Source organism: Rhinolophus sinicus, chromosome 11 (genome assembly GCF_057876585.1).
Source record: "Rhinolophus sinicus isolate RSI-liver-muscle chromosome 11, RSI-T2T, whole genome shotgun sequence".
Lineage (NCBI taxonomy): Eukaryota > Metazoa > Chordata > Mammalia > Chiroptera > Rhinolophidae > Rhinolophus > Rhinolophus sinicus.
Window position 1 is genome coordinate 9,927,863 of NC_142511.1, and position 13,214 is coordinate 9,941,076.

At 40.2% G+C, this 13,214-nt stretch overlaps 1 protein-coding gene across 5 annotated transcripts in view; it reads left to right on the plus strand.

Annotated features, from left to right (window-relative positions):
* Positions 1–13,214, plus strand: part of TDRD5 (tudor domain containing 5) — an 84,318-nt gene that overhangs the window by 12,810 nt on the left and 58,294 nt on the right. For 2 of the 5 annotated variants that reach the window (XM_088801600.1, XM_088801598.1), the window contains exons 1-4: positions 7,173–7,498; positions 8,180–8,416; positions 9,029–9,436; positions 11,182–11,375. In XM_088801600.1, coding sequence (XP_088657726.1) covers positions 7,204–7,498; positions 8,180–8,416; positions 9,029–9,436; positions 11,182–11,375 — 1,134 coding nt within the window. In that variant the 5' untranslated portion in view covers positions 7,173–7,203. Of the gene's footprint in view, positions 1–1,819; positions 1,933–2,735; positions 2,946–7,171; positions 7,952–8,179; positions 8,417–9,028; positions 9,437–11,181; positions 11,376–13,214 lie in introns of those variants that run through there. The other 3 variants (XM_088801602.1, XM_088801599.1, XM_088801601.1) reach the window with 3 other exon arrangements.

Consider the following 13,214-nt stretch of genomic DNA (forward strand, 5'->3'; position numbering starts at 1 on the left):
ATCTTTGTTTTTATGAATTTATTATGTTTACTAATGCTTAAGGCTGTTGATAATGTAATGCTTCTTGAAGGATCATAGAAGGGAAGGGATCTGATTTAACTTCTGTTTTTAGGGAAGGGACACTTTTGTCTTTGATTAGGCCCTGTTCCTATCCTTTCTTGATGAAGGCGGGGTTTTGCTTTTTCAAGGTTCGCTGCAGTGCTTCCTCCATCCAGCAGCAAACTGGGGGTGCCATCCCAGTCTATGCTGAGGAACTTGAAACAATGAATAGATTTCTCTCTTACTATCTATTAATAATTTATTTCTCACTGAATGGGAGATTGGGCTAGATAAACCTTCAAACTCAAGATTTATGATTCTATTCAAATAGCTCAGATCACATGATAGAATGTTCACTTATTTTTATTTTTCAATAGTTATTGAGTTCACAGAGCGATAGCTTTTTTCCTCTCAAAAATCTTAGTAAAGAATGAGGACCTAAAGTAACTCCAGTGGGTCTGGAAAAACCGTTCCACTACATTCTTCCATATATTCCAAGCCAGGCCACTGAGAATAAAGTAATTAAAAGATTAGTAATAAAGTAATTTAAATAGAGTTGATTTTTACTCTCTAAACCTGCTTATTGCATGAGTTACCTAAGGGAGGACAAATGTTTCCTCTCAAGGAAACGTTACCTGCCTAAATTAATAGTTCCCGCCTAAGGCAATACAATAAGAAAAATTCTGAAGCTGTATTTGGCCCCTAGAGGGAAAAGTGTCATAATTATTTGGAATTCACTCAAATTAATAGTTGCTATTAAATATAGCCAGTTTATCATCCTGCAAAGATTTTCCTGTTTAGAAAAGCATGAAACTATTTGTGGCACTTATTTGTTCTCAGCCTTTGATTCTGTTATGAATTAATTTGATCTAGAGTCCTGAACTAAACTCTTAAACTAAAATTTCCCATTTGTACTCCATGAATTGGCAGGATATCTGAAAAAATCATATTCTCAAATATATTCTCTGTCTCCCAATAAGATAGAGGGATTTCTTGTCGGAGAAAAACTGATGAGGAAAGACTCTGCTTGGTGCTGGGGCCCCAGTTGAGTGCTCGTTCCCAGTTTCCTTATGCGGTGGGACCACTGACAAGTTACATAATTGTTGCTTCATTTCTATATCCATATATAACAGCAGTCAATACAAGTGCCTGCTTATAACACAGGTCTGTTGGGATTATGAATGACAATGACAATATCTGAGAAAGTGCATCACATTCCATAGTAAAAAGGTCAACATAGCATCTCTGAAAGGTGGAGCAGGTGGGGAGTGCTGAGGTAGCAGTATGAGTCTCTAACTGGCTGGCCTCAGCTACTCGTAGCATGATGTTGCTGTTTTCTTTTAGATTCCTATTTAATTGAAAGTGTTGGTCGTCCCTTTGTTGAAAATATTATATGTACACATTTTAAAAATCTTAATACTTTACTCCTTGTTTGGATTTGTTACAAGACTAACATCTGTGCAAACAGGGTTAGGGCAGAAGAATGGGAGGACCAAGTAAAGTTGTTGACTTTTGAATTTGTTTCCAAGACAAAAGGTCATGAAAGATTTCAAGGCTTTCTAAATTATTACACTTATTTAGTGTTTGGGAATTTTATATCCATACAGATAAATGAAGGAGTGACTATTTGATTTATGTGAATTATTTACTGGAAAAGCTGGAATTCATTGTCACTAGATCAAATTGCAAGTCTTATCATTTTAGAGCTGGAAGAAACTGCAGGAACTTAATTTGACTTTTTAAATTTGACTTCATTAAATTTGACTTTCTCAATTTGTAGGTGGCAGAGAGACCAACCAGGAGGATGCAGCAGTGGTCTAGGAAAGTAATGCTGATGAAAGTGGATTTGAGGCTTTGGCAGTGGACATGGCCTGGATTTAGGAAATTTCTGAGGTAGAGACAATCAACAGAATTTGCTCACCACGTAGGGTTCTGGATGAGGGGTAGTGAGGGACTAGAAAACTTGAGAAAGATGGAGGTTTCCACCTTTATAGGTTGAACATTTGGTTATAACTGCAGGCATCTCTGGCAGAGCCACTTCCCCTAACTATATTGACCTTACACATTTGTACAGCATATTCGAAAATTGCTAAGAGAGTAGATTTTAAAAGTCCTCATTACAAGAAAAAAACATTTTTGTAATTATGTATTGGGATGAATGTTAACTAGATTTATTGTGATCATTTTGTAATATATACAAATATAGAATAATATACGTATGAAACTAATTTTACATGTCAAGCATAACTCAATTTTTAAAAATTACACTTTAAGTGAGAAAAAAAATCCTGAGCTTTCACAAAAATAAATTTTGTTTGAAATGTGTATATGAAATACATAATCAAGACTTTTTAAGATAAGCTCTTCAAACTTTTTTTTATTATCAACGGGAAACATGTTCACACAGTTTTAAAAGTTTTTATTCATGTAGTTATTTTCTAGCTTTATTGAAGTATAGTTTGATAAATAAAAATTGCATCTATACAACATGATGATTTTAAATACATTGTGAAATGACTACAAAGTTTTTAAAGCCATTTTTACAATTACTTAAAAATTTACAACAGTTGGGTTTAATGAATCGACTATCTTTTCTTTCATCAACAAATGTAATTTGGTACTTGTGCTGATGCCAATGGATTTTAAATCCAAACTTTTTCATAACAAGTGTTTAAAAAATAATGATGATACTTTAGGAAGTCCAGCATGTGCGTTATTAGTAAGAGCAGTACCAGTGCAGTTGCAGTGGAAGCTGCCATTAAGGCCAGGAGCCACGCCCAGCCAATCTCGCCGGCCCCGCCCACAGCCCAGCTTCCGGTGGGCCTCACTTTGCGCGGTGCAGCCTACCTGTGCGTCTGGACTGAGAACTTCCTCCGTGGATCCACAGGGTCTGTCCTGAGATGGAAGTAAGTCTTTGGCAGCACCGGGCATCTTGAACGCATCAGTGAGTGTAGAATGGCTCTTACCTTGCTACCTGCAGGCCCGTGGGCAGGCCAGCTAACCCCACCCACTTGGTTGCCTTCTGAAAAGTCTGGGTGGAGGCTACTTTGGGCTGGCGGGCTCCAAGCACCTCCCTTTTTCCCAACGCTCCAGTTGCCCCTGTGAGCTGAGAAAATGGGTATTAGATACTACACCGTAAATCTATTCATGCATGGCACATGTGGTGGGAAACTGCTCTAGAGCAGTGGTTTTCACTTTAGCATGTATCAGAATCATCTGGAGGGCTTATTAAAACACACATCCCCCCAGTTTCTAATTCAGCAGGTCTGGGGTAGGGCCTGGGAATTGGCATTTCTAATAAATTTCCAGGTTATGCTGCTGCTCTGGCACCACACGTTGAGAACCACTGCCATAGAGGTTAAACAAAAGTGTTTTCTACATATTCCATTTAAAGCAGCCCCTTCTCACTCCCTTACCCTGGTTTATTTTCCTTAAGAGCACTTATCCTTACTTAACTTTATGTATTACATGTTTATCTGCTTTTTGCTTGTCCTTGGTAAGGTCCAGGAGAACAGGAACTTTGTTTTGCTCATTGATGTAGTCCCATCTTCTAGAACAGTGCCTGGCACATAGTAGGAGTTCAAAGATACCGGTATTTGTTGCATGAATGAACATGCCTTTTGGAAGCCAAAGCTGAAACCATGAGTGCAAAAGGCCACTCAGGAAGAGGGGGGAAAAGAGTAAGAAGGAGTAAGGGCCAAGAACAGGCCCTGCGGTACATGAACATTTAATGGAATAACAGAAATAAGAAATAGCAGAAAGCTAGGAGCCAAGCCCAGTACTGCAGCATCATAGTAATCCACAGAGGAGAGATTTTCAGGAAGGGAGGGAACACAAACAGTAAACAGCAGAGATGATCTAAGATGAAAAGACTGAAAAGTCCTTAAGATTTGTCAATTAGAAGATTTTGTCATTGATGTTTTTGGTAAAAGTAACTTAAGAAAGATGTCCAGAGTAGCACGCTGGTTGCTTTGGATTGAGTTTTGAATGATAGATGAAAAAGTGGGGGAAAAATGAATGTGGATTGTTTATTCAAGGATTTGGCCATGAAGGAATGGCTAGGGAGGGGTGTAGATCAAAATAGTTTGTTTCTCTGTGTCTCTTTCTCTCTGTGTTGTGTGTGTAAGATAAAAAGGACTAGAGCATAATTTTATAGGAAAGGAGTCTGTAAAGAGATGTTGAATATACAGGACTGTGTAATAATAACCAAAGGTCAAGGTCATGGTCCTACAGGAGTTGGGGAATAGACTCAGGAGGATGGATGGGTAGAATGAATGGCCCCTCATCCTTTGAGACCAGGAGGATAGATGTGAAGGAGGATAGTTTAGAGGCCTGGGCTGGAAATTGAGGGGGTTCATTTATGAGAACCTCCATTTTCTCTGGGAGTCAGAGCAGAGTCATTTTCTAGTGGTGAGGCAGGTGTGGGTTAGAAGTGCAAGAGGAATGGCAAAAGCTTGGAGTAATTGCTATGGGAAACAGAATTGAACAGTGACATCAAATGTCTCCAATTGGACATAATGTTAAAAAACTTTGGGAGGCAGGAATGCTGTATTGGTTCTGTCAGGAGCTTCTAACTCACGCATTATTCCCTCGCTATGTTTTTCAAGAGTCTCTGATTTTTGTCATGAGGCATATATTAACGCTCCAGGAGCTTTTTTCTTTTTCTATTTTTTTTTTTTAAAACAAAACATAACTAGCTCCTTACTGGCTGTTTTGTAAGGCAAGAATGCTGGTAGAAGCAGCTGCAATTGAGATACACTCCCAGATGGAAACGGGGCTGGGAGGAGACCAGGTGGAGACAGTTAATTACCAGAAGAAAAGTGGGCTCTGGTTACCATAATAAGCAGCAGGGTGGAAAACACGTTAGTCTTGACTCACAGAGCTCTGTGGTTGTAGTTAATTAATTGTAGGGTCCCAAGGAATGAATTCAACAAGCCCACTAAGTCTTTGATTTGTGTAACAACAAAAATAAAAAAAACAACAAAACACAATTCTAGGTCTGGGGAACAGAGGCATCTCATGAGCGAGATCCACTGTACTAAGTACTGCAAACCTTTGTCCTAGCCTTTCCCCAAAGGCCTGCGATTCTTTATGGATAACTGCTCTGGAAAAAAAAAAGTACCCAAACTTTTCAGTGACTGTCAGTAATTTCTGGGACCCAAAATATGGTTTGCCATCAACATTCTGAGCTTATAGACATTAGGTGATAAATGAATTCTGGCCCAAGTTCACCTTTGGGCAGGGCTAGTGGAACCGTGAATTAATCCCCTGGTCATGTACCTTATTTGCCAAGTGAATTGCTGCAATAGTTCATCTTAGCAACTGACAGAATTCCTACATTGGCTCGTTCACGCATTCAGTAAGGGCTATTCTGGTAGAAAATGCCAAGTGGAGGGCTAAAATAGTACATTAAAAGCATCAACATATACCTAGAGAATTGCAGAGATGAGTGTCACCATCAAAGATATGAAAGATATGTGTATGATGGTTCCCACCTCATTCCCACTCACTTCCCAGGGTAGTCACCACAAAAGACTGCCAGTCTTGGAGAATGACAGTGCATCACTGTAAACCCAAGTAAGTGAGGATTCCAATTGTAGCTACACTTCCAAATGGGGTCACCTTACTGAAGCAACCCCTGACACTCGATTTACAGTTACTGATCTGGGATTTTGCTCCAGAATATCTTTCTAAAAATCTTTTCATACTACACACCAGTAACTTTTTCAGTCATAAGTGGTGTTTTTATCGTCCATCACTTTTGGTCATATCCTTGTTTGTCTCTATCAGTTTCTTCACTCTTAACCGGGGTTCATAATTGGACATTTATCAGAGTAACGGGGAAGGAAAATTAGATTATATAAAGAACATGTAGTAAGAGCTAAATATGTGTTACCTATTATCTCAGATAATTGGGGATGAGAATCTGGGATAATGTGGTTTTTCAGTTCACTGTTCATGCAGGAGTTATTCTCTAGTTAGTGGAACGATAAACTTTCCGAATCCTTGCATGTCTGAACATGTCTTTTCTCCCATTTGAATGTCGAATTGGATGGTAAAGTATTTCAGCTTCAGCTTTGAAGATATTGCCCCATTGTGAAATCCAATAGCAACCCAATTTCCATTGCTTTATAGGTAACCTATTTCTATATAAAATCTCTTGATTCCCTTTCTCTTAGGTTTTATCTAGGATGGGATCTTTTTCATTAGTTAGTCTAAGAATTTAGTGGGCCCTTTTAATCTGAAAATTTGTGTTTTTATTCAAATCGGGAACATTTTCTTCTTTTTAAACCCCAAACCCTCACCACCATTCTTTCTGTTATTTCTATAACACCTGTCATTCAGATATTGGAATGTCTGGATCCATTCTTTGTGTCCCCTCATTTCCCTTTTTGTTCATTTGCTATTTAGCCCTGTCCATTCTGCTATATGCAAGTATACCAGCTCATAAATCTTTTCTATTTTCTGTCTTTCAGGGATTAGTCAATATTCCTGGCTCATTGGTGGAACATTTTGTTTCCTAGAGCTTTTTTTGGATTTACTATGGCATGGGATTTCAGACCAGGTTTCCTTCTGGTTAAAATTCCTTGGTTTTCTTTTGGTTTGTCTTGTCCCTTTAATTAGATTGTACATTAAGGTAGCACTTTGTGTGCTGTGCCTTCCTAGTCCATACCTCCTAAACTACAGCTTTCTGTTTTTTGAGGACCTTATAAATCTTAAATCTTGCTGGTCCCACCCATCCAATAAATACATCCCCAATTTATTTCCCCAAATATATCCATGTCTTTAGTTTCCCGCTCTTTTATCTCCAGTGGCACCTGCAATGTTCTCTACTCATTCAGGAAGCCCTCCTCGCCCTATCCATTCCTCTAGCTCTGCAGTGATTCTCCACCAAGTATCAGAATGCCTGTAATTTCCCCTAATAGACCTAGACCTACTGAATCAGAATCTCTGCTGATCAGATGTGGGCATCTTCCCCCCCCCCCCCCCTTAAATAAGCTCCACAGGTGATTCATAGGCACAGGGCACACCCAAGTTAAGAACCTTTCTTCCAGCTGCCCATCCCTAGCGCCTAGCGCGGGACTGCCCCCTGCCTGGGAGGTGGTCGGAGAGGTTCTCGCGCTGCAGTCCCACCTCCTGCGTTCCACCCACGTCGAAGGAGGTATGCGCTGGCGATCCCAGAAGGCAGCCAATGCTGCCTGGGAGCCCGGCCAAGCGACCCCGCAACTTGCAAGGACCCTAGACGACCCCCGAGCGGCCAGCCCTGCCCAACGGTCCCGAGGGCCGCGCGCCTTCTGGCTGGAACGCGGCGCTGTTGCGCACGCCATCGGCCGTCGGGCACCGGTGCGCAGGCGCGCGGGCTGCCTCCACCACTGGCTCTTCCTCAGCTGCACCCTTAGGGAGAACGCTTTTGACACAACAGGGTCGCAACGGCAGCGCGGGCGCCGGGGCCAGACGGGTGAGGGGCGGCCACACAGGGCCGGCCACAAAGGGGCGCTTCACCTGTACTCCTCCCGCTGGCCTCTGTCACGCCAGGTCGTGGGCTGTCCCCGGGGCAGGTGGAAAGACAGCTCCCCACACCGCCAGGGGCCGTACGACGTTGGGGGCGGGGAAAGGGACTTCTCATCCCGGCCAGGTGGAGAGGGGGTGAGCTAAGAGGACTTCGGTAGGAGCAAGTGGGGAGCCTCCCGTCTGTTGAGGCTGGAGAAAGTATGCTGGGGCGAGTGTCTTTACCTGGAGCGGCCTCCGTGCATGGGGGAAGACCATTTTGCGTTTGCTTCATTCCCAGTCCTGGTTTCCAGAGTCCATTCTGAGTAGATAGATTAGTAAGACCCCAAGTAAACCCGAGTTAACGCTTTAGAACTTGGACTTCTCACACAACAGCCAGTGGCAGTGATTTCTGCAGACACACGTAAGTTAATCAACACAGGTTGAGATTTAGAGTTGGAATTGTGTGGCAGCTTTGCGAAACCCAAGATTCAGAGGACCCTTATAATACTGCTGTGCCTTACCACCTTGACAACTCCCATCTCAGTTGTTTATATTCCACTATTGGTCGTTGAGAATCCCCCCTCTCCCCCCCCATCTTGGTTTTGCTTGCTTTTCCTCATGAGCAGTGTTTCTGCCTTGAATCCTGTAGGGGCAATGTCTGAACAAGAGCGCATACAGGAATGCCTGAGGAAGGAAATAATGTCACTTCTCATTTCCGCCAAAGATGGTTTGACCCCACAGCAGCTGGAAAAGGAGTACCTTTTGATGGTTGGCAACCACTTACCACTCCGGATCCTTGGGTATCGCTCCACTATGGAGCTGATGTTGGACATGCCTGATGTTGTAAGCGTCTGCCCCAGTGGGGATGGCACTGTAATACTAAAAGGTAAGTTAAGGTTTGAAGGTCTGTAAAAAGAATCACTTATCAAAGAGTTGTTTTAGCAAGCATCCTGCATGTTAGGCAGGGCATTTTAATTTTTTGCAGGGGAGGGGGCAGTCATAGGCCGCCTTTGAGGTTGTGGGCAAAGTTAGAGCTTTAGCAAAACTAAGAAACCTTTCCCCAGAAAATGTGCATTCACAAACACTGCGTTTTGCTTGTGATTTCAGGTTATTGCACCTTCACTTGGGAGAAGTGTAACAGTGGGACTTTTTAATTATAAAATAATTTTTTAAATTTCATAAAGCACAAAAAAAATTGCAGGGAAGTTTGTTGTTTATCTCAAGAGTCTCAAACCTTTCAGGAGTCCATTAGCAGTAATGATAATATATTAGGTTTTATCTATCTTCATCCTCTGGTAGAGGAGCTAGTAAGCTGTTGTCCAAAATGCAAAAAATGAAAGAACCAAGCGTTCATATTTACCATGTTGTCTAGATACACAGCTCCTTGGAGAGTTACAAAAAAAACAAAAAAAAAAAGTCCATGTAACACAGATGCAAAGGATGAAGAAGGGGGTAAGTTTTCACCTAAATATGATTTCTTTTTTTTATATCCCTTTAGCCATTCCAGATGAATACACCAAAGGAATAGCAAGTTTAGTTGCAAGACAGAGGAGCAGCCATAAGATTCAAAACTCTGTGCAGAAAGGCAGGGCCATTGTTTGCTCTGGGCCAAGCTCTCTTCGGCGAGTACCTTACCGAGGAAGGGTGCCCCCTATTCTTCCAGCTGTTGTGAAGAGTGAGTTGAAGGACCTCCTGGCGTTATCTCCTGTTCTCCTTTCTGATTTTGAAAAGGCATTTGCCAAGCGATTTGGACGCTCATTCCAGTACATGCAGTATGGGTTCCTATCTATGTTTGAAGTGCTGAATGCTGCTTCAGATGTCATTTCTGTAGAGCAGACCAGAGCAGGTTCTTTGTTGATGCTAAAGAAGAGCGTATCAGAAGAAAAGCAGAGAGGATGGCCAGCAGGTAAGCATGTTAGCATTGGTAACTGTATTGTGGATGAGCAAATTTTGGAGCAGTTGTGACTCATACAGAGGCGTGGAGAGGCTACGCGTCACCAATTTGTTGAAGTTGAATCCTTGCTCTATAACTCACTAGCTGAGTGATCCCAGGCAAATTACTTAAAGTGTCTGATGAGCATTAGTTTCCTCATCTCTAGAATGGAAATAATAATACTTGCTTCTTGGAGTTGTGCTGGAGGATTAAATGAGATGAGGTCTGTAAGTGCTTGGCATTTAGTAAGCTCACAGTAAGTAGTAGCTGCTATAAAAACAAGATCAGCTCTCTCTAGAGCCCTGTAAATGAACATTAGTTCTATGTGTTTATGTAAAGAAGATATAACATGAAAAATGAAAAGTTTTAAAAAGAATACTGGTTAGTAGCATTTACCATCTGATTTTTGCCATCACTGATCTTTGATACCACAGCAGGCACTGCGTTATTTATGTCGTGTAATGATAACCACCTTATTTGTATAGCATTTTACCCTGGGTTCTCATTGTCATACCATAGACAAGAAGGCTGAGTGACTCTCGTCTGATAGATAAGGCTACAAAAGCTCAGGAAGCGGAATGACTTTTCCAAAGTCACATGGTTGGAAAAGTGGTACAGCCAGGATTAGATACCCAGCTCTTACTGGTATTACTGCTCATCCAGTGCTTTTCCTCCCCAATCACTGTCCTTCCCAGAGATTCAGAAGACCAATGTGATCATTTGTATGTATAGTGTTTCTCTAGACCCTCAATAGTATAGAAGCTATACACTGAGCCAATTTGGGGGATTCTGTGCCTATTTTAGTGATTTTTCTTTTCTTCAAAATCTGTATTTAGATTAATATAGGTGAACCATGAAAATGTCATGAGTTTACAAACCAGTATTTAAACAGTGGTGGGTAATGTAACTGTAAGAGGATGTGCCAGGGGGGTTACATGCTCTGGTCAGGGAAGGCCAGGGGGGCCACTGAGTGTTTAGGTTCTAACCCTCAATGCGATCAGTGTTCTTCAGGTGCTCAAACTTAGGGAGACTAATGCTATTAAACTTACAAGAGTTTCATGTTCCCAATCCATGGCCCCTTCTTCCTATCATCAGAATATCTTGGAAGTAATTGGGTTTTTTTGGTGATCTTGATCTTAGGATAAAGAAAGGGGTGAGGTCAAGTGATACGTCTTTCATGTTGTATAATAGAATACACCTTTCCAGTGGTATTTCCCTCCCTGCAAATCTTGGAGGAAAAAAACTATACTCTTGAATGATATCTTTTATTCTATAGCTTTTCATCCCCCCGCCCCGTCCTACCCCCTTACACACACATACTGCTAGGCGGTTATCCAGTTTGAGAAGCGTAATTCTAAACAGACTCCTTACTTAGAGACTTTTTGGTCTCCTAAACAGGATACAGCTTTTTAGATTTTTGTGTGTTGAATCCTGCCTTTCTCTAATTATATTCAGGTGACCTTAAGTGGAGTTTTAGATAGTCCCAATTTTTTCAGTAACACACTTGTGATCTCTTTCTTGGTTTTCTTCTATAGATGACTAATCACTTCCATTATATGTAAATTTTATTGGCTTAATACTGAAAATGTAAGGTTACTTTCCTTAATTTTTAGTTCTAAGCTGAGGGCAATTAGGTCACAGTAGCCTCTATGTATAATCACCAGGAAATAAACTAGAAATTTCTAGTGACAATTTTTCTCTCCTTTTATTCACAAAAGGAAAATTTTTTACCCAGCGTTTTAGAATGAAACAAGAAGGGTCATATCCCCCAGGCTCTCCGGTAGCAAAGGCACGCTTTTCACAACCCACTACAAACATGGAAGCACCGAAGCAAATATTAAACATGGAAAAGACTTCTAAGTTAAATGTAGTGGAGACTTCAAGGCTGAATCACACTGAAAAGTTAAACCAGGTGAGATACTGGAGTTTGGAGATATAAATACAATGAAAAGGTGTTTAAATTCAGTGGTTATTACTTAGATCTGGTGGAAGAGCTGACCCTTTAAAATTCAAGTCATTCTCTGATTTCAGATTTAACTTAAGCATTTTCTATCGACGTGAGGATTAGTAAGAAGTAACAGGTGGCAGTGAGAAAAGAGTACAATTTTCTCAACTCCATGGTTTCTACTATTTTCTGCAGATGACTCCCAAATCTTTATGTGTAGGCCTAGCTTTCTCACCAAAGTTACTGAAGCATATTTACAACTTAACTCATGAATAGCTTCACCTGAATGGCTGGGCCTGAACACTAGAATCCTGGTATTTTTCTGTGACTATAATGCTGAAGGACTTTGAATAAAAACTGCTAGAATGTAACCAACAAAGGCCTGGTTAAGTCAGCAAGATAACAACCTAAATTGAGATCAGAATAAGCACATGGAAATTAAACTCCTAATATAAAAGGGCCTTATTGCTGTAACTTTAAAAAATTAGCTTTAGTAACATAATATAGTACAAATTACCCATTTTAAGTGAACAGTTTGAGTTTTGACAAATGTATCTAGTCATGTAATCACCATCAAAGTCACGAAACAGAACATGTCTATCATCCCCCAAAAGTTTCTTCATGCCACTTTGTAGTCGATCTTTTTCCCTAACTACAGCCACAGACAACCACTGCTTCCTAGAACTATAATTTTGACTTTCGAGGAGTCGCATATAAATGGAATTAAATAAGATCTAGCCTTTTGTGTCTAGCTTCTTTAACTTTGCGTGATGCTTTTGAGATTTATCCTGCATGTATCAGTAATTTGTTCTTTTCACTTGAATATCATTGAATATCATTCCACTATATCGCTATACCTCAATTTGTTATCCATTCCCCGTTAGATCTTATTTGGGTCATTTTCCTGTTTGGGGTGTTATAAATAAAGCTGCTATGAACATCTGCATACACCTTGTATGAAGATGGACTTCATTTCTCTTGGGTAAATACCTCGGAGTAGGATTGCTAGGTCATGCACTTAAGTGCATGTTTCACTTGGTAAAAACTTGCCAAACTTTTCCAGAGTGGCTGTAGAATTTTACTTTATCATGAGCTACAGATGAGAGTTCCAGTTGCATCTTTGTTAACATTTGATATTGTCAATTTTAAAAATATTAGCCATTTCAGTGGGTATGTAGTGGTTATCTCATTATGGTTTTAATTAAAATTTATCTGATATGAATTATGTTGGGCATCTTTTCATGAGCATAGTTTCCATTTGTAGATCTTCTTTGAAGTGTCTATTCATATCTTTTGCTCATTCTTAAAACTTGAGTTGTCTTTGTATTGAGTTGGAAGAATTATTTATATATTCTGGACAGAAGTCCTTTATCAGAAACATGTTTTGCAGATATATTCTCCAGGTCTATGCTTGTCTCTTCCTTCATTTCCTTAATCTGTCTTTTTGTGGAGAAGTCTTTAATTTTGACGAAATCTAATTTATTTATATTTTTCTTTTGAGTGTTGCCTATATAATAGATCTTTGCTTACTCCAAAGTCACAACATGTTCTGTGTTTTCTTCTAGAAGTTTTAAGATTTTTGTTTTTAGGTCTATTATTCATTTGAGTTAATTTTTGTATAAGGCACCAGGCATGGATCAAGTTTTAGTTGGATTATAATTTTGAGGTGTGTGAGTCTCTGTGCCAGTCCTATGCTGTTTTAATTTTGGTACTTTTAAATTCATCTTAATGTTTTTTAAGGCAAGTCTCCCGTAATTAGTCTCTTTCCAGACTTTTCTACTCTAAATTAGAAAAATTATTTTTTTG